Raw genomic sequence first — 21,849 nt, 5'->3', positions numbered from 1 at the left:
TTGATAGACAAAGATTCTGGAGCCTGGTCCCCTCTGGGGCACGGGCAGAGACCGTAGACGGGTACCTGGTCGGTTACACGCACCGTACGTGGCATGCAGAGAAATTCAAAAATATTGGCAATGTTCTGTTTCCTGAGCTGGATGGGATGTACGTGGGTGCTCATTTTATTTTTATTACGATTGCTTTAGGTATACACATAAATAAACTCTGGTGTGCACTGCATATTTATTGATATAAAAATAAACTTAGAGATAAGGAGTATCTTAGAAAGGAGGGACATGGGCTGGCTCCCGCAGCCGCATCCAAACTGTCACTGCGGACGTCTGCTTGGAGAGACGGGAGGCCTCCGCCTGCGTTCTCAGAGGAGCGGGGTGACCAAATTAGTGGCCCTTACACAAAGCCCTTCCTGTCCCGCTCACGGCTGTCGCGCCTCCCCTCTGAAATCCAGACCTCAGTCTCTGTAGCTGAGCTCGCCCACGTCTAACTCTGGAGCTACAGGAGTATTTATTCCACACATACCTCGTTGTGAAAGGAAGCCATTTTGCCAATGATTTGTGGCAAGACGAAGGTGATGCCCCAGCGCTGATGTCATTGTCACTCCCACACCTGCGCGGCCAGCAACCTCGGCTGTGATATTCCAGACGGCCAGTTTTCTTCCACTTGGCTCCCTCTAACAGCCCAGCTACAGCTAATTCTGTAGATATTTTATCCTCTGTGGCATTTTGGCTTCCGATAGATTTCAGGGCTGGGGAGAACGTGAAACGCAAAGCCTCACTCCTCGGGAGGTTTCCGTCCAGCCAGGGTGACTTCTGTGCCTTGGCAGAACTCTCACGCACTGAACAGGCTCCCTGTGGTCCTGCCTGCTTTCCTCTCCAAAAGGCTGCAGAGGAGGAGCGGAAAATAACACATTCCTAACCCTGAGATATCTGCAGTGTGAAAGGCACTTTTATGAAACACTATTAAAGTGTGTGAGAACGTAGTTAACGGAGAAGATTGGCTCGGTCCTTAATTTCCTTGCGTAACGTTTTTTTCACTTTGAGTAAATAACACCCCAGTTCCCAGTACAACCTCAGTTCCCAAAGCACACCATTTTGCCTTCCAACCTTTCCTTGAATTTTGGCAAAAAAAAAAAATCACCGGGAATGATAAATATGTCACTGTCTTCACAAGTTAAAAATATAGGTGAACAAATTTTAATTTACTGGACAAGCCTGATTGTGGGGAAATGTAATCGCACAACAGTTCTGTGTTTGTGTCCTCCACGTCCCCCCAGGCCCTCGGTGAAAATGCAGGCTGTCCCTGTGATGTTTCTCGTCACTCGTAGCCAATGCAAACATCCTCAGTGCAGGAATTTGAAACTGCAGACCCGTAACAGAGTCCAAGTGGGCACAGGATGTACAGTTTTGCCTTCTCCCCTTCCTCCAGCAAGACCTGGCCCCAGGCAGAGCTCCAGCCCTGCAGAAAGGGCAGCGTCAGCATCTCTCCTCTGTCACCCCCCGCCTCTGCCAGCTTGCTTCCTGGGGTTGGTCTACCCCTCCGGGGTTGAAGAGAGAGGGAGGGGAGGTAAGGGGGGAAGGAAAAGTTCTGCCCTGGTTGGCACTTGGTAAGCTGGCCTTGTGCACCTGGGGCCTGGCGGTGGTGTAGAGCTGTTTCTCTTGCTGACAGTTTTGTGGACTTTTTGGTGACCCCCCCCTCAGTGTGGATGTTTCCTGAGACATGTGCATCCCTCTCTCTACTGGTTGCTCGAGGCTTCTTGGAATCTAGCCCCATCTTGAGCTTCTCTCTGCTGAGCTGTATTAGGCTTCCCAGGTGGCCCCCATGGGCAAGACTTGAGGTGACCCCATGCTGCATCTTTCACCTGCACCCAGATGTCATCCAGGGTAGTACTCATGACAATCTCTGGCAGGTCTGGTCCATGCCAACCCCGGAGCAGCTCTCCTTCACGCTGCTGCCCAGCCAGTCTCTGGCCATCAGACTCCTCAAGACAATGACAGTCTTCTGGCCACACCAGCCCTATCACTCTAAGAGGTGCATACCCAGCTCTCTGGGGCAGCCAGAGGCTCTCTGTTGCAGCCCCTGCTGCAGGGCTTGAAGACACGAGCAGACATCCCCCACTGCTCCTCACTAGGGATGCTGGTAGGGGAAGGGCAGACTCCCAGCACACTTGCAGATCTCTCTACACACCCTCCCCCACATGCCATCCCCCACTCTCTGATCTCCCACCATCTCATGCCATCTGTGTGGGAACGGAGGTTTAGAAGTCATCAGTCCAGCTCTGACTCACAGACTCCTCCCGAATCCTACAAAGAGGGTGGTCTGTCTCACAACTTACTCTGATAAGGATCTCAGGCATCCATTTCACTTAACATCCTCTTCCACCAGGTAAAGAGCAAGGTAACTAGGTCTTTGTTTGTGCAGGGCAACTGGATACATAACATAAGACATGACGGAGTGAGATCTTATCCAAGCAGGACGTGGTCTGGGCAACAGTGCTTTCAAAGAGCATTGTAGATCTCAAAGCAAAAGTGAGTGAATACCTAGGAAAGGATCTTAATCGTAGAGGTGGGTAGGAGTAGGATGGTAAAAAGGAGGAGGGTAGGATTTCACAACAGGTGGGATATGACGATGAATAAATAAAAGGTAAATAAATCTTGTGTAATATACTTAGTCTGTGGGCCTCCTTTTATCATTTCTAAATGAAGTGGTCTGTTCTGCTCTCTGATTTTATGAATATTATGTTTCCTAGGTAAAAAGATCATGTTAATTACCAGTAGTGAAAGAAGAGGAAAGAGTCACTCATTCAGGCACGTACAGAGGTTGCTCTGTGCTAGATTCGGGAGGAATAAAAACCAACAAGGCACAGTCCCTACTCACAGGCAGTTCATTTCTCAGGAGCGGGAGACTCTAGAAGGGCTTGTCAGAGAAGGGGACCGTGGAACTAAGTCATGACAGATGATTGAGGTGCACGTGTCGGAAGGCCATTCCAGCTAGGAGGAGCTGCACAATTGAAAACCTCTCTGCAGGTGAACAGAGCCTGTGGCATCAGCTGAAGGGGTAGGTGGGGACGGCTGCATCAGCCTCTCCTCTGCCTCTCTAGGAGATTGTACCTCCCCTTTTGCTTGAAAAAACAAGGAGCATTATAAGGAGGAAAACAATGAGACATATATTGCGGAAAGATATATGTCTTTCCAATCTTCAACCTGGTGGCAGGTTGAAGAATGACACACAGGATTTTGAGACTGGAAGCAGGAAATCAAGTGAAGACCGCTGCCAGCCTGGGTGGGAGTAGAGCTGAATTAAGAGTTGAGCCAGTTGAAAAATTGCTTGGGAGTTTACCTATAATGGAGGCTGCTTTAATTAGGATGCAGACTAAGATGCTATAATAAGCAAACCCAAAATAGAGTAGCTTAAACGTCATATAGTGCTCCAAACAGGGGTCAGCCAATGACAGCCTAGGGGCCAAATCCAGGCTGCTGCCTGCTTTGTAAATAAAGTTTTATAGAGAGACCCAGCCATGCCCACTCATTTCCCTGTTGTCTATACCTGCTTTTCCTCTACAACCGGTGAAGTTGAGTAGTATAACAGCGACCTTATGGCCAGAAGAGCCTAAAAATTGCTATCTGACCCTTTACTATCCACCCAACCCCTGGTCTAGGGCAAAGAGTTGTCTCCAAGTCTCCGTCCACCCAGGGACCCAGGCTGGTTGTGAGCTCAGTCATCTCCAACCAGGCCCTTCAACACTGGGTCCAAGGAGGTTACTGCAATGGTCACCAGTTTCCAGTTGTGGAAAAGAGGTAGGAGGGAACCCCAGCCTGCTCTCAGCCTCGTGAGTCACCCAACACCCTCTACCTGCAGAGAAGGCTAACAAATGCAGACTCTGGCCACCTGGCCATGGGTCCAGCTGAAACTCATCACCCCAATTTACTCTAAGACATACGTGTTCACAGGCTGACATCTCTGAAACCAGGATTCATCTTACGACCACTGCCAGACTGGATTGAAGCTGTGTTTTCCCAGAGTTGATTTGCATCTGTATTTTCTAGTAATCTAGGGGCATTTCCAACATGAGGCTATTTTCAATTAGATTTCTCTGCTTTAGATTTTTTCGGAAACCACAGTTAGTATGAATTCAGACCACAAACCTATATGAGTAAGAGCTCCTGGTTCAAGTTCTCAAGGGAAACTTCTCTTTTTCTTGTCTCCGCAGAGGAGACATGTTTCTTTCCCGCCTCCATTTTTGGTGAGGGGTGAGGCATACTTCTTCTTTTCCCTCCACTGAGGTGCAGCCCCTGGTGTCCCACCTTTGTTTGGGGGTTTCTTCTTAGACTCCCCATTCGTGGGTGTCTTAATGGGAAGATAAAACGTGGTGCACCTTATAGTGATGGTATCTCAGATTTTATAAAATGCAGTAAAGGAGAAAAGAAGGAGCATGCACGCTAGTGGACAGGTTAGTGGTCTGCTCCAGGTGCTAACACATCCTCTGAAGTTTCGTAAGATGGGGAAAACAAAATAGTCACCTAAACTCCTCTCAGTGGGAGAATTAAGTGAAGTTGGAACAAACATTTTGAGAGCTGCTGTGTAGTGAGATGCCTGAGGGGTGTGCTTGAACCATAAATTCTCCTCTAAGGTGCGTATGGGGATGGTCCGAGTTCATTGCTGATCGCTGTGCTACGGGGGTATGGAAAGGTGGAGCTTACAGAAGCCAGATGTTGTCAACAGCTCTCCTTCCCCGCTCTTCTCCCACATAGTCGCATCTTCCAAAACAAGTGATCAGAAATGTAGAACATCAGCTAAAAGGGTCCCCAAACATTCCATGTGTCCACCGTGGCCACACATCTCAACGTGGCCTTGAGTGAGGAGTGAGGAGGCCGTGAGCGGGATGTGGATGGGAAGACTGAGCGAGCGGAGGATGGACGGGCAGGGGCTGTGGGGACCCTGGCTTCAGGCTGGCAGGACTCTGCATGTGGACATGCTGTTGACTGAACAAAAAACACACTCAAAAAAGCAGCAGATTTGGGGAGTGGAGAAAATTTGACTATTTGGGGGCAGATTATATTTGAAGTATCTGCTTATTCAACAGGAAAAGGAAGAAAAGGGGACAGGAAATGAACAACCTAAGCACACTCAAGAAAACAGGCTTTCTTTGTGTTTGAAAGACCCCTTTGATAATCCATCAGGAATGAATGGAAGAAAGGTGAGATCCTTGAAGTTTGGATGCAAATAGCATGCCAAAGTTAGCCAACCAAAACCATTGAGACTGGAAATGCCTGTAATGTCTAAGTGCATTACGTGACATATGTGTCACTCCCATGCCTCTTAAGAACCCTATACAACAAGCATGGTCATTTTCATGATGTAGATGCAGAAATGAGGTTCAGAACCTGGAAGTCATTTGTCGAGGACACTCTATAGGTCTCACCGTGATTGCCACAGTGCCCAGCACACATCAGGAACACAGTAAATATTGGCCGATGTGTTGACAAACTTCAGCTGCAAAATGAGGAGCTAAGCTCAGTTTGAACCAAGGTCAGAACACTTTCCACCAGCCAGACTGCCTCACCTGCCTCACCTGGTGTTCAGCAGCTGCTTTCTTAGTGCCATTGCTCTTCTTGGTCTTCAGGATGTCTCATACCAGTTATACCTCCCCAAGTTTCTCTGCCTTCTCTTTCACTTCTCTTACTTTTCTTCCTATCTTTCTTCCTTGGTTCTACGGCCCTTTCTAGACCTGCTGCTCTTTGTCTCTTATAAATGACATAAAACAATTTACAAGTCAAGGAATTAGCACAGTCAAAAATTTAAAACAAAACAACAAAAAAAACTTGAAGTATCAAAACAAAAAAAAATCAGACCTTAAAGTATCATACACATCAAAACTCACATAAGCCAAGTTTAATTTTTCAAACAGAAATAAATTTAAATTAGGGGAGACATTTTCCCCAAAGAGCAATATAATACAAACATTGTGAACTCAGAGTTTCCTTGGGATGGGATTGGTGTTACAACGTGATGGTACTCTTATCAGGTTATACATAAAAAATTGCTAATTTGGGGTGTCCCTGTTTTACCGATGCCTTTTATTTTCTAAGTATTAGCTTTAATATTTTTCGGAGAATTTTCTTCTCAATTATGACAGACGCTGTTGGCTTTTTTGCAACACTTTATCACATCTTCTGCTCCAAATTTTGATTGACTTTGGGAAATGTTTTCTAGCATGAGCACCATCACGTAGTCAATGCTTGTATAATGTATTGTTATGGGACATAAAAAAGGTTTCCATCTGTTTCATAGGGACAAGAGTCAGCAGAATTCCTTGAAGCAGCATCCACGCTCATGACCAACACTGTGGTTCACATGATTGTGCTGAGGAGAGCAGCTATTTCTGTTGACAAGATAACTTTTGCCGTGAAATGAAAATAGCACAAATATATTTACTCCACTAGGCAGCTTTTTGTGGGGGAGAGGGCTAAGGGATGATTAGAATTATTTAAATTTTTTGTGCATGAAGTGAAACTTAATTTTATATGACATTGCTTGACATATACTTGTAATCATACATAATTGATAAAAGTCAAAGAGGCCATGCTTTTCGGGACTTTTCCACAGGATGAAAAGGATCATTTCCCTATGTCTCCTGATATATCTCACACAAAATTCTGAATGCTCACCTTATATATTTTTAATTTGATGATGATGGGGAAACAGGAAATATAGCAAATCAAGGAAATATGGGGTCAGTCAACTATATGCCATTTTGTCACATTAATATTTGAAAAAGTTCTCTGAAAAAAGTAAAATAATTCTGATTCTCTAGACCTTTCATTAACTAAAACTATTAATAATAAAATGCATCATAAATGGTTTGGTCCTACAAAGGCAAAGGCCTTCACTGGATTAGAAATTATGTAGCAACAAAAAAGAGGCGAAAAAATATAAGCTATGTACTTTAGGGTCACAAGACAGTTGAGGGCATTTGGAATCTAGAGACAGTTTCATTTAATAAATTAATGATTCCTAATCTCTTGTCATAAGACAATAAATAGTAATAAAAAGTGAGTTTTTAAAAAACCAAGTCTTAAGAGAGAAATTATTTAAAATTGAGTCCAGGATCGGAAAATAATCAGATTTAAGATTATGGGAGTAGACAAACATCATTGGTGGCTGATGTAGTGTGCAGCCCAGATCTGCCTTCCAGAACTTGGGCATTTATTGTCCAGTTGAGTGGGTTGACTGCCAAGTGCTCACCCCTGAGTCCTTCCACTGAAGGAAACTGCCTTGCCCAAGTTTATGTCCCCTTTCTAGTGGCAGCCCACATCTAATTACTGGTTGTGGGGTACAAAAGCCTTCTTCCTTGCCTCTGCTGGGATCCTGATCTCCCTGTTGGAGCAGCCAAAGCCTCTGTTGCAATTATATTGCAGTTTAACTTTTCCCACTGCCCAGCCCTGCTTTCCTCACTGCTTCTAAGTGTTGCCGAGAGCTCTCCCCTGTAAACCTCCTACATGCAAACCTCCATCTCAGAATCTATTCCCTGGGGACTCAATTTACAGCAACCATCAGGCAAAAACCGAAAGTAAATTGACTTTTAGAATAAGTTTTCAGGTAGTAATGAGAAAACAATTTCCCTACGTGTCATTTGAAAATTGTAAAGAAAGTATTTCAGACAGTGATAGTTGAGTCACAAGCAGCCACAGGGATTTAGGGACAATGTCCATGCATTTGTTCAGAAGAGTGGCTGTGCTGAGAGTCTAGGTTAACGGGTAAGTTATCTCGGCCATAGTGCTGGAAAATCTGCAGTTTCTTAAGCCGATTCTGTTCTGCCTGCAATGCTGAGGACCCAAGAAGCGTGCAGAGATCTCCAATGATTAACTAGATGGGATGTGTAAATATAATGAAGACATCTCATCTGAATACCATTGTCCAGTGCCAAGAAAATGGGGATCTCTACTGAAAATGCTCTGGTTTTGGTGAGGCTTTTTGCTGCAGTTTTTCATAGGGAAGAGAAAACCACATGTGATTCTTATTCCATAATAATATATTATCTTTCTTCCAGAAGTATAATAGGTACTATGAAACTGCATTTTCACTTCCAAAGTTAATTTTCACAATAGACCTGTCAACTAGGCAAATTTCTTTCCTCTTCTTTTGTAATCTTCCTCTTTATCTCCCTATGTGTCCTATTTACAAATCCAATCTTCCTCTCCGTCACTGCCCTTCCTCACCTCCTCAACACCCACAAACACCTATTATATCTCATTTTCCCCTGCCTTCCTCCCACCCTCACCCTAGCTAAAGAGTTTTCTCCAACACAGCTTCTTGGCAGTTGAACTATATCATCATAGACGCTGATCAACTGGCAAGAAGCTTCCTAGAGGCTTCATTACTCATTATGGAGGAAGGAGCGGCATGGAAGGCGAAGCCATAAGGGTTCAAGCTGCAAGACTAACCCAGTAATGAGTCATGAGATCAATTTACTTGGTTGTGATCAGCACTGAAAAAGGGTGAAATTGGAAATATCATAGTTCCTTGCACATAGCTAAGGGTAAGTACTACATTGGGAAACTTTCATTTCAGCTGTGTACATGTGTTTACTGGGTTGCTATGTAAAAGCCTCCTTCCTTAAGTTGAGTTGCAGTCACAAAAGTTGGAAAGCACTGAGGTAGTAATTTTGAGAAGGAGGGAGCTGTCCACAGAGTCCAATGCAGCAGACAGGTCTAGAAGGACAAGAGCTGGATCAGTGTCCCTTGGATATGGCCACACGGAGGCCTGGTGACCTGGCCAGAGCAGATCCATGGTGCTGTGTATTGCAGACAGAGTTCCCACAGTGATGGGAAGAGGGCTGTCTGGAAATTTAGAAGGGTGGGGGGAAACAAGAATAGACTTCTTTTCCAAGAACCTTGGCAGGAAAGAAAAAGGGAGACAGCTACAGAGGGACCTATGATCAAGGATTTTTGCTTATTTAGGATGGGATTTAAGCATGTTTATAGAAGTGGCTGAGATATGGGAAAAAGTGGATCACTGATAGAGCAAGCTCTGAGAGAAAAAGGGTCAGAGTGTGGCTGAGGAGCTGACTGTGACCAGGAAGTGAGGTCTGAGAAGAAGAGAGCCCAGCACAGGTACACTGTGGGTGCATGTGGTGGGGAATGCAACCTGGCAATTCACTTGTAAATGTCTTTATTTTCTCCATAAAATAAGGCTGATATTCAGACAGTATCTAAATGTGCTGCCTTAACCATTTTCAAATACTGTATCCCTTCCTATAGGATGCTAAATAGTTTCAATAATGGAGTTTACAAGCCATGCTGTGATGTTGCCCAGCCAGGCCTATAACAGCAATGGGGCCCAGGCGGGAGGGGGTGGCTCTACCAATGCTGGTAGGGCAGGTGGCAGGGCAGACTGTGCTGTTGGTGAGGACCAACGCGCAGGCTCTGAATTCAGTCCATTTGGAAAGCCAGAGCGTCCAGGCAGGGGTCTGGCTGTGATAAGGCGGGAGCACAAGCCGCGCCGTCTGGTGGCTACAAGGAGTAGTAGGTTGCACCTGTTAACTAGGAGCAGAAACCCCTGCAAACTTTGTCTATGAAGGGCCAGAGAGTAAATATTTTAGGCTTTGAGGGCCATTGGGTCTCTATACATTTAAAAATGGGCAAGGCCATGTCCCAGGAAAACTTTATTTACAAAAACAGGCAGTTTAAGAACCCTGGACTTGGCCGGGCGCGGTGGCTCACGCCTGTAATCCTAGCACCCTGGGAGGCTGATGCGGGCGGATTGCTGGAGGTCAGGGGTTCGAGACCAGCCTGAGCAAGAGCGAGACCCCATCTCTTCTAAAAATAGAAAGAAATTATCTGGCCAACTAAAAATATATAGAGAAAAAATTAGCTGGGCATGGTGGCGCATGCCTGTAGTCCCAGCTACTCGAGAGGCTGAGGCAGTAGGATCACTTAAGCCCAGGAGTCTGAGGTTGCTGTGAGCTAGGCTGATGCCACGGCACTCACTCTAGCCCGGGCAACAGAGCGAGACTCTGTCTCAACAACAAAAATAAATAAATAAATAAATAAATAAGAAAGAACCCTGGACTTGACTATTTTAATAGGAATATTATTGAAAAAGTTTGATGTTCCCAAAGCAAATCATGGCTCAGGAAAGGGCATCATTTATATAGTGACCACTACATTAAACAAGTCCTAAAGATGCATAATTTTTTCAGAAATTAATGATATGATAAATAATTAACACTATTACTCAAATCTCTAGAAAAGTAGTTTTATATTTAATAATATACAATTTTGCTTTAGACAATGAAAAGGGAACTCTTTAAAAATTTATATATTAATCTATATATTACTGTATATTTCCATACCAGTTACCTATTTTGAATATCATCCTTGGGGTGACAAGGGGGATAATGAATTTGGGGAGCATAATGAAACCTTGGAACAGTTGAATAAGGCAACTTACTTCCTAAGGACACTAAAATGGTGGTTGTGCTGAAGAACACAGGTGAGGTTTGGGATCCTGAAGTTGGGTGTCTCAGGTTGGGTGTTTCCCAAGCTGATGCCATGGTGGGGGGATTTCTTTCAGCAGCTCAGGTGTAACGGAAGATGGTGTGTTTGCAGACTTCAGGCACAGACACACAAATGAGAAAGACTTGGTTCCTGCTCACTGGAAGTCCACAGTGTGTGGGCTGATGTGTTAATACATTCTCGCCCCATCTGGCCATCAGCATCTCCAGCCTTCCCCTTAGGCACTCACCCACAGGTAAGCATAGTTTCTGCTTCTGTTAGCACTTCCTCTACCCCCGTGAGTTTGCGTATATTAACACGAGGAGCCTGAAGGTCAGCACATGACTAAAGAGACCAAAATGCTCTTATGCCTACACGTGGAGCAACTGCGCACACATTTCAGCAAGGCGAAAGGAGCTGGTAATTATTGAAAACCTTCTATGTGCTCTATTTGTCATCTAGTCCTAGATATTATTTCCATTCTATAGAAGAGTTAAGTGAGACTCGGGGAAATTAAGGAAAACCTCTCAAGGTCACAACATTAAGTAAGTGCCACAGCACTTAAATCCAGCTCTGCTGAACCCCAAGCTGCTGCTTTTTCCTGTACACTGCAGCAGCAGTTCTCTAAGGGTGTTCTCTGGACCGCTAGCAACAGCAGCAGCACCTGGTGAGAAATGCAAATTCTCAGGGTTCCCCCACCCCAGACCTACCAAATCAGACACTCTGAGAGTGAGGCCAGCAATCTGCTTTAACAATGCCACCAGGGGATTCTCAGGTTTGGGAACAATTGCACAATATTGCCTTCAAGAAAAATAGTACAGTAGATGCTAGGTTATAAGATGGTGAGCAAGATACACTCAGCCACACCGAGCATTCTGGAGAAATCTATGGAGCTAAGGGTAGAGACAGGGCAGCCAGCACTGATTTTTCTAAAGAACTTGTACCAGTTCTTTACAGCACAAGTAGCTGTGAACAAAGGAAAAGAAACGTACCAGGAGCTTCAGTTTGGTTGCTGACATTGTTTCTTCTAACAACCTATCTGCTCCATGGATTTGCTATACTTGAGATGTGGAATAAAAGGTAAGTAATTTGCCCAGGGTCAAGTCACCACAGGTGACAAACTCTGGGTTGCCGAAGGACTGCCTCTACCCAGGTCCCAGGGGCATATGGCCTTCTCCTGCTGGCACGAATCAAAATGAAGATGGACAGTCATTGTTGGGGAGGGAGTTGACATTAAGCAGGTATCTCACCTAACTGGTGATTTTTCTACACTGCATACCTTGCAGGTATCCAGGTGAGAGCACAGCAGGCATGAGGCTTCCTTTGCATCTGTCAGGGACTTGTCAAATGCCTTCCCAGGGACATCTGCCATCATCTGTGAAAAAGAGGCAGAGCCGGAGCATGACAATTCCCACAGCCATCAATGGCAATATTCCTGACCCTCAGATGTTCCAAAATGATTAAAACCAAGAGCAACCCCCACCTGACAGACCCAGCCCACGGCCCTGTTCTCGAAACTTCCCAAACACCGAAACTCGCCCCACCCATTATGCCTCTGGGCCAATGGGCAGGACCAAAATTCAAGAAGAACATTCAGTGCCCAGACAAGTAAGTGTGTTGTTTTGTTTTTTCAAGCAGTGCTGAGCGAGCTTTAAACAAACAAGCACTCACATCTGCAGCCGAGAAAGGGGGCGGGAAGCAACAGCCAGGTGTATGAATGTGAGCACAGGACACTCGGAATCCAGACGGGAACAAACTGTCTCCCAGGACAGCCCATTTCCAGCGAATATCTTCTTCGGGTCCTCAGTTGAGTGCAATCCCATGGGGTGCTTCAGCAACCTTCTGCAAGCTGCTTTTTTAAAGCAGCGAGACTTCATTTATGACTTCCCTTGAGAAAGCATCTAAAGAAAAGCATTTGCAGACTCTGTATTTACACGGGATCAGGTGTGGGGTGTCACTCCATCATGCCCTGGTACAAGCCCACTTTGTTGTCATGTGTAAACTGCATAAGGCCTTCTCTTTCTACCACCAAGGTGGTAGAGGCAGTTTCAAATAAAATTGAACACGGCTTAGTCACACACGTTTTCTAGTCTTCCTGTTTTCTGCTTCACTGATTAAATGGTAGTTCCTAAATAGGAGCCATCATTATTTATCACATCTTTCACAATAACACTTTCTAAAAGGACGATTTTAAATAACAAATCATGAGTCACCTTTCTTATTTCCCCCAAACTGCATGAAGGTCAAGTTGCAGCACCATAGATCTCCAAGTGTTCATGATTTGTCTTTTTTCCAAGGGTAGGCTATTAAAGGTAGCAAGGATAAAGAATCATTCCGAACTAATTAGCTCACTCTAGAGCTAACTGCCAATTTTTGGAACATGTTAAAGCTCTCTCAGAGAGCCGATTACTAAACTATCACTCCAGTTCATGTTAAAAATGTATCCATTTTTTTTTTCTGGTCACCCACTAACCAAATAATTTATCTCCTAAGGTTCTTCGGATTTGCACACAGTTTGAGACAGCAAAGAACCCACAAACATTTCCATGGCACTTACCATTGGACATGACAGGCAAGGGAGTGGGAAGGTCAGAGGGTGTAGATTCACAGTATTTGCAACCACAAGTATTAATGGACACAAATGAAGGCCCAATTCTGCATAAATTTCACTAAATTTCACTCAGTTCCACATTCGTCTTTGTCTGTAACTTAGACCTAAATCTTCTCAATAGATAAAGCCAGAACCATTACCACTGCGATAAATACAATTCTAAATGTAATTACAGGTTCACAGTATTTTGGCCATGGGAGGGGAGGGGAGGAAAGCAAAGCAAAGGAGCGATGGAGGCTGTGGGTGCTAGACACCGGAGATATGCATTTGAATTCCAACTTAGTTACTCACTGGTTGATCTTGTGCAAATTAGCGAAACTCTTTGAGTCTTAATCCTCTTCAATGCACAATGGAAATGCCACCACCTACCTCATGGGGTTGTTCTGGGAAATTGAGGCTGTGTTCAGTGAGGTTGGTGTGGGGCACACAGCAAGTGCTCAGTGAATGGCCACCATCATTTCTAGCACCATCTTACTGTAAAAAAAGGGCAGCTCATTATTGTTTAGAAGTTAAATTCTGATCCTCAAAAGAAACTTGGAGGATCAACCAAACTGGATTCTTGCCCAGTCAGAACTCAAGAGCCCTTGGCTAAAAGCCATTCCTGTCAGAGTGAATGCCCACTCTCGTAGTTTAAAGTTACACTGTCCTCCTGGCCAACTCCTAGACACAAAACCTCGTCTCCAAACTTTCACCCAGCCTGCTGAACAAAAGTTAACTGGATCAGGTTCTTCTGGTTGGATTCCCTTTCCCGCCAGCTGTCCGCTTTTAAAACAAGAACGCACTCCAGCAAAATGGGGCAGTCCAGCAAAATGGGGCACTCCAGCAAAATGGGAGTGTACCCAAGCCGGGCTGCGCTCGTGTATCTCTTGCAGCAGGTTTTTCTACATGGATGATCTATGTCTTAAATCACCTTGTCCCTTCTGATACGTAAAAACCTCAGAGGCCTCCCTTTGAGAGAAAGGAGACAGAACACAGCAAGAGGTGAAAAAGGAGAAAGTCGTGAAAATCCAAGGTGAAATAAAGTAGGGAGAAGACAAAACGAGCACCATACACCAAAAACTAGAAAATCGAGGACATGCAAAATGGGAGAGATTTCGTGAAAAAAGAGACCGTTTTGTCAACCAGGCATTTAATGGCTTCTTAGTAGGAACTAGTTTTACCTTGAGGATGGGTAGTTACTAAGTCCAGTTAGAATGAGAGGGTTAACTGTGAGACTATTGCTAAACTTAACCATTAAGTAAACCCACCAGACAAATTAAAATTTCCCTCATCCATTACATAACTCAGGAGTCTATATATAAAACCGCAGGAGAAAACACTTTCGGATAAAGTTTTCCCTGCCAGACTAGAATGTGTCCTCATTCCTGAGAACACTACCCGTCTGATCACATCCTGTTGGCTTGGTGGTAGGCACTGCAGAGCTGCTAATAACACCACTGTAATAATAACAGCAAGGCCTGTAATAATAGCAGCCACCCACCTCCTGAGAGCTTGTTTTATGTGTACCACTGAATCCTCGCTCTAAGCCTGTAAGCAGCAGCACTGCCCCATTTCAGGGATGTAGGACCTGAGGCCCAGACGGGTTAAATAGCTTGCTCAAACCCACCAGACAGGGCGGGGATTCGAACCTCCGTCCATATGCATGTAATTCCAGTGGCATGCTCTGTGGACTCTCAAAAGATTTTAACTCCAAAGTACTGTTTTAAAGGGCACGCTCACTTTTCCTGAGCTTCTTTAAAAAAGTAATTTCACTGTACAGTCATCTTCTTACGGATATATTTTAAAACATCACTTGGTTCCTTTTAAATGGCTTAGTATTGGCCTTGTGGAAGGTGGGTGTTAGGTATAAGAGGGTCCATTATGAGATTCTTTTTGGATGCTTTGCATTTTCCATAATAAAAAGCAATTTGTGTCTTTTTTAATTGGCTCTTTGGAAAGTTGGATGTGGTAAGACAACCATAATTGGTGAAGTGAGATTTCAGTTCTCTGTGGATGTCACCTTCTATTAATGAGTGGCTTCAGTGTACAGTCCCTTGTTAGAAAGCATCTGTGTGGCCTTGCTTACCACAGAGCAGCAGTGTGCCCCCAGCAGAGTGTCACTTCTACAAGGGAAGGGTTTCCTGTCTGACACAAAGAATGTTCCCAGCCTCCACCCACCAAGCCGGTCTCCGCAGGCCTCCTAGGTTCACAGGAGGCAGAAGGCCTGCTGTGTGAGGCTGGTGTGAATAATTCCACCCCCTCCCTGGCCTCCCTGATGGCTAGCTAGCAAGTTTTTAGGAAGATTGGGTTGGTCAGGACCACTCCTCCAAACATTTCCAGGGAAAAACCCCTCCAAACATTCCAGGCAAACATTTTATGATTTCTTACCCATTCCTCTTTCATCATCGATGACTTTGATGCTTTCACCCCCTTTAACTTTTTTGGCTATTTTATCCACCGAGGCATAATTTTCTTGCTAAAATGAGGAAATAAAGGACTATGAAAAAAAACTGGGTGAACAGGTCATACTAACCTCCTTTCCTGCTTTTACATGTCATTCTCACCAGACAAACAGGCAGTAGGCTGTCCTCCTTCCTCTCCCACAGGGCGGGCCAGCAGGAGGGGGCGTGGCAGCTGACAGCACTGTGTAACTCTCCTGAAACAAGGTCTGGAACTTTCGGCACTGGGCTCACAATGGAAAGGTATCTTTTTACATAATTAAGTTGTTCTTATAACGACAAGCCTTTAAAAAGGCTTGGTGTGTTCTCAAGTTGGAATTGTTTGGCTGGTGCTGTTTCCACTGTGAAGTTTAAGTTTGATTCTGGCGTCCTGAAGTTAAAACAGCATTACAGTATCATGTGGTATAAAAGATTAAGATGAAAGTAGTGTTCCCCTCTCAAAGGGAGGAGGGAAACAAACAAACGAAATTCCCGAAACTGAGAACAAAAAGCAAACCAAACCAACCAGGTGAACGTAAACTAAAGGAGACAGGCCAAAAGAAACATAAAAATCTCCTAGAAAAAGTTAAGCATTCACACAACTATCTGTCCACCTCTGGCACGCTAAAGCCATGATAAACTGAGCGGGAAAGGGTCGGCTTTATATAAAAACAAACAAAAAATACCATGCAAGTTCTATTTGTTCTTCAGTGTCAAGACAACTCTCGTGAAATAAAACCAATGTGCTTATATATAATCAGCCCATGAGTTAGTGGGATCATCTTTACACACTTAAAACAGAGGATGCCAAAATCTTAAAATGGGTACCCCACCGAATAAGGAGCAAGGTAGAAAACTGACTAGCTGAAAACCAGTTATGTGTCATGGACTTTCAGCTCAATAAATAGTTTTAAAAATGCACACACACACACACATATATATACACACACAACCTAAAAAGCTAAGTGAATTCAATAAGTAAATGGATAGAAATTAAAGGTATTGAATTTAATTGGTTGAAAATGGGTTTCTAAGGAGTCCAATTGGCCAGACAGCCCCAACCCAAAATTAAGAGCTACAGCTGAAGGCAATTCTGGGTCCTGCCCTGTGTGAAGAACAAGTGAATGTGAGTCCCACAGGAGGTTACTCAACACTGACCAGTCATTTAGATATTTAATGGATACACTGTCAAAGAATTCGGCTATCTACTGTCATTTGAACATACAAAATAATTAATTTTAAAAAGCTGTATGGCCAACGTCCAGGGTGAATTTATTTCACAGAGGGGGAGGAAAAAACATGATTTTCCTAGATACCACACAGGGACTGGCACTTTCCGTTTCTCTTTATCACAGCATAGAAAAATCAACATAAACACAGCGAAACTTATCCCAATACCCCTTAAATTAGCTGATTTAAAATTAAATCTTGAAGCAGTATTTTGTTATGCTTTGACTCAAACTCTATTTACAAATTAAATTGCACTTACAAAGAGAGCAACATTTCTATTATGATAGTAGGTTATTTTGCTTTATTGTGGTTTTATATCTGGACATAAAATGTTTAAAGCTTTCTTGAATAAAAATCATACTTTTGTTTGTAGTACATAATTTATTTACCCACTGAATTTCTGAACCAGTTTTCTCTTTTTGTGCTTTTCTGCTCTATTTTATTTTACAAATGGCACACACCTTCGGAGTCATAATTTCCTTTGTGCAGGCTGAAACTGCACTAATTACAAGAAACTTATTCGTGAAAAGGTAAAATGTAAGAAATAAAATTTAGCAGTCTAATCCTTTGGTTCATCTTTTCAAAAAAGAAAAATCAACTGATATAATTTACAAATCAACGGTAACTCATCTTTTTGGTTAAAAACAAATCCACCAAGGTAGATTACTGATTAAAATGCAACACTGCTTTAAAAGTACCACATTCCCATTCTCATCTCATTGCTCAAGGCTGCCGTCATCCACAATTGGTTGGACAGGACACAGGGTACAGTAAGGCACAAGTGGATGGTACAGATAAAAACAAATACTTTAGGACTTGTTTTTCTTCACAAATACTAAAATATGTACCGTTTTCAAGATAAAATAACAAAAAAGAATACATATTTGTTACAAAATACCTATACAAAATTTTTAAATTTACACCATCTGAGCTGCCAGAAAAGGTTTAAAAAGTATCAATTTTTCCCCATACATAAAACTCTCTCTTATCAGTAGGTCCAAGAGAAACTTGGGTTCAAAATGTCCCAGCACTGTATGAAAGGGAGGAGGGTACAAATTCCCCTTCCTGCTCTCCCTTACCCCAACAGAAGACAAAAACAAAGGTCAGATGTTTACAGTAGTGTATTCTACTTATCACAAACAACTGAAATTAAAAAAAAAAGAAAAATCATGCCGGGAGACCACTGATGCGACGACTGGGTGAGGGATGACAATAAGGCACTTCCTGGGAGAGCAGCATCCTGACGCTCGACACGGGGAGGTGACACGAAGGTGCTGGTGAGGACGAGGACTGCATGAGGCTCCTCAGAAGCAGACAGGAACATCTCGACAGCAGAGGAAGACACGGGAGGTAAAACCCGGAGGCGCAATTCTACACAGAAGTGGTCACTCGGTCAATGGCATGATTGACCTCGTTTTTGTTTGAATCCAGTCCTTTAGCAGCATTCATGTCATTCCGTAAATTCTCCACTGTCTTTTTCATGGTCTTTAACTCCCCCGGGTGTGGAGTGGCTCGCCTTAGAAGTGTTCTCTAAAAACAAACAGTGGAGTGTTTTGGTTTGATTCCATCACTTTTTCAAAACATACAGCTTCAAGGTGTTAGCATTCCTGCACAGATCTTACCCCTCTTAGAAATTATGAGTGCAAGTGGGTGGAAAAGCTTTCTTTGGAGATAAGTGCATTTATCAACTGCTCACTGGCAGTTAATGGAAGATGAAAGTGTTTCATATGACTTATCTAGTCACGATAAAAGGATTACTTTTAGAATAAAAGAATACTTTTAAAAACATGCGATTAGTGTAAAATAAAAATAAAGTTCCATAAACTGTAAGAAAATATTTTTTTTTAATTTAAGATATAATTACGGGATGTGGAGAAACAAACAACAAAAAAAAAAGAAGTAAATAAAAAAATTCTAAATTACAATCACTATAATGTTCTTCTATAACCCAGAGTGATTCTGGCTTTCTTCAACCCTTGAGGCATGGGAGTTGAAGGAAAAGGGAAGAGAGAGAGAAGGATTTCTTATTTGGCCGCTGTGCTATTTATATGACCTAATGATGAAAGTGCACATTTTCTTCTAAAAAGACCACAGTGCAGGAAGATGAGTAATAGGGTATGGGCAAATTTTAAAATACTGTCTTATTTAATATGTTACATGATCTTTAGCTCAGAAAAGGACATTTACATCTTTTAAATGGTCTATCCAGGAGCTTCAGGAGGAACCAAACTAGGTTAATAAAGTGAATAATGAAGTAACTGGTGAAACCATCACACTCCACACAAGTCTTGAGGAAAGCATTAAGGAGTCATCTCTGTTGAAGTTACTTTGTTATCCCTAATTCCCATTTTGCACTCTGCTGCTGTAAATGCCTAAAATCCCATCTGGTGACAGCTGGAATAACAGAGACTATAGGCAATAATTTAAAAACTGCCCTCTGTTTGGGGGGCTGCAAATACTCCCTCTAAGCTCTGCTAATGAAAGTCTCAATTCGTGCGAGGAGTTTAAGAAGCCAAAGTCCACTGGTAGGAAGATGTTAAGAGTTGTCACCAACTCTGAGAGATGCTGGATGTCTGAGAGACATTGTCAAGTATGGATGAAAGTAAGAGTGAGTGGTACTTTCAACTCTCTTCCCGATTTCTGAACAAAAACTTGTTAAAAGATAATCCAGCTAAGATTACAGAGGCTCTGCACAAAGGTTAAGGTAACCTGCTTACATGAAGAAGAGAAGTCTGTTCCTAAGTCACATTGTGACAAGTGAATGGCGTCAACATGGCACAGCCATAAATGGGGGTGGAGGGTGGGAAGAGACTTCATTCATTTGGAACAATAAAAAAGAAAACGGGGAGTGGGAGACTAAAACTATCACAAAGAAGCACCATAAATTATTTAAGCAAAAAACCAACAAAAGTTCCATTTGCCTTCTTTGCCATTCGTGACTCAGTACTTAGAAGCACCTAGTTTTGTCTTCTAAAAAATTCCTAAATGCTGAGTGCAAAACAGAGACCATAATATTTGAAAATAAAGAAAATCCTTATTAGATGCCATACTCAATCTTTTCATTTTGAACCTCCACAAAGGCAAAGAATCACCGTTATCATACCGTTTCATTGTCTTCTTCATCTTTTTCATCTTCCAAAAATCGGATTGCACTGACTCTGTTTACCGCACGCTCGTTCCAGGCTTCATCAGAGACATCGTTTACCAAGCTCTCCAGCGCACCACAACGAGGCAGATTCTCTGCGGGGACAAACATCACATCAGCAGGGAACTCTGGCCCATGTGACTGGCAACTGCTCTACAGAACCGTGTGGCTGACTGGGCAGAACCCAGACGGCATCCCAGGAGCATGACATCAGAAATAAGCAGGGCAAACCACTGTCTGAATCTCTAAGTTTTGGCTTTAAGAAACAAAAAGAAAAAAGCCTGGGACAGGGTTGTCCCCCCGTCTTTTTTAAATGATGCATATATAATTCTATTTAAGATCCTATAAAATATCTGCTAAATTCATGTTTAATATTTTATTACAGACTGTCATAATAATTTAGAGTCCTTTTTTCATAATTTTCTTTTACACAGTAACTTCAAAAATTTTCTGGGACAGTGATGGAGCTACACATGTTGGATACTAGCCTCAGTAACACTGCTATCACATTTTTTCTCTAAGAGCCTTAGAAGCTCAACTAACAGCTCTAAGAAGCTCTCTTAGAGCTGGGACTGGCAAAGTGGCTTTGGGGCCTGGCCGCTTGGACTCCCATTTCCCCAAGGCACCCTGGTTCTCCTCTATCAAACCCAGGTCTCAGCAAAGAGACCTGGGTTTATATATATTATGACATATAACATATATATAACATTTATAATAACATTTTGATGTTAGAGTGAATATTTTTTAAAACCACACAATTTATAAAATAAAGGTACAATGACTCAAAATAACTCACTGGCTCGAAAACAGCATGCCAGTGGTGTTAACTACTAATCCTCTGAACTGTCAGTTGGTTTTTAAGAGACTCTGTTACTTTTTCTAGAAGTATTGTATTTTCAGCCTTAGCTATAATTCAAAATCAAAAGGCCGTTCACGGAATTTCAGACATGACAAACAAGTGTGAGTGGCCCTTTTTCTGCAAGGACGTAGGAGACCCTGCTCAGAGGAGTCCCACAGTGACCTCACCTGAGCTGGCTCTAGGTGCAGATCAGACAAAGCACAACCACGCGTGGGAGTCAGAGGCCTTATGAATACTAGCTTCTGCGCATTCCCGTGGCCATGTGAATACCGTCCTTATATCAAACTCACCTTGGCAAGTAGGTTCGGAAGGCAGCTGAGGAAGTAAGACACAGGTTAAAATCTTCTCCCCTGTGGTGCGGTCCGTGTCTGTCTGGAACGTGAGCAGAGGCTGGGACTGGTTGTCGGATAACCACAGAGCCTTCAACTTCAAGGCCGTCAGGGATAAAGGCAGATGCAGCAACCTAGTTTAAAACAGAAGGAGACATCACAACCTCAAATTTTGTACTTCAACCAATTCCTGTCAATAAAAACAGGAAAAAAATTACAGGGAGTTTCCTGAGATTTGGTTCAAAATGTAAAAAAAAAAAAAAATGGTTTATAATAAGATACTTGATATTCTCTTTGCAAGTAGATTCTTCAGAAGGTTACTGTGCTTCCCTTTTCTGCTATCACTTCTCTCATTAGAATCTCCAGGCCACAGGGCAAAAAAAAAAAAAAAATGAGGAAATTACAGGACACATTATTAGGTCTTGTACTGGGTTTCAATTTAAAAAGGGAAAAAAAGTCAGCATGATTGTGGAAGGACCCAGAAGAGTTCTTCCCACCCCCAACGGCAGCGGCAGCCTCACTGGCCTCGGGGGGAGGCGGGGGAAGGGTAGGAGGCCATGGGATTACCTGTTCCCAGGAGCACCAGGAAAGGAAGGAGATGCCTAGAGTGCCAAAGAGTTTAAGTTGTTGTTAAAATACAGATTAAAAACCATTTTGCATGGACTCCATTTGCTTTCTCTAGGGAGATTATTTCAGGTATTCCATTTTAAACTTTTCTCTTTCAGTTTCTAGAAGCTCCCACTTCTCAGACTCTTAGATGATAA

General features: G+C 43.2%; 1 protein-coding gene across 1 annotated transcript in view; it reads right to left on the bottom strand.

Annotated features, from left to right (window-relative positions):
* Positions 1-16,773: 16,773 nt before the first annotated feature.
* The window catches only part of LRRC1 (leucine rich repeat containing 1), a 131,756-nt gene continuing 126,680 nt past the window's right edge, over positions 16,774-21,849 (bottom strand). The window contains exons 12-14 of the mRNA XM_045543763.1: positions 21,047-21,219; positions 19,856-19,992; positions 16,774-18,282 (exon numbers count right to left, since the gene is read on the bottom strand). Coding sequence (XP_045399719.1) covers positions 18,124-18,282; positions 19,856-19,992; positions 21,047-21,219 — 469 coding nt within the window. The 3' untranslated portion in view covers positions 16,774-18,123. The remainder of the gene's footprint in view (positions 18,283-19,855; positions 19,993-21,046; positions 21,220-21,849) is intronic.

This window comes from Lemur catta, chromosome 2 (genome assembly GCF_020740605.2).
Source record: "Lemur catta isolate mLemCat1 chromosome 2, mLemCat1.pri, whole genome shotgun sequence".
NCBI classification, from domain to species: Eukaryota; Metazoa; Chordata; class Mammalia; order Primates; family Lemuridae; genus Lemur; species Lemur catta.
The sequence above is the reverse complement of the archived record's forward strand: the minus strand, read 5'-3'. Positions and strand labels throughout refer to the sequence as shown.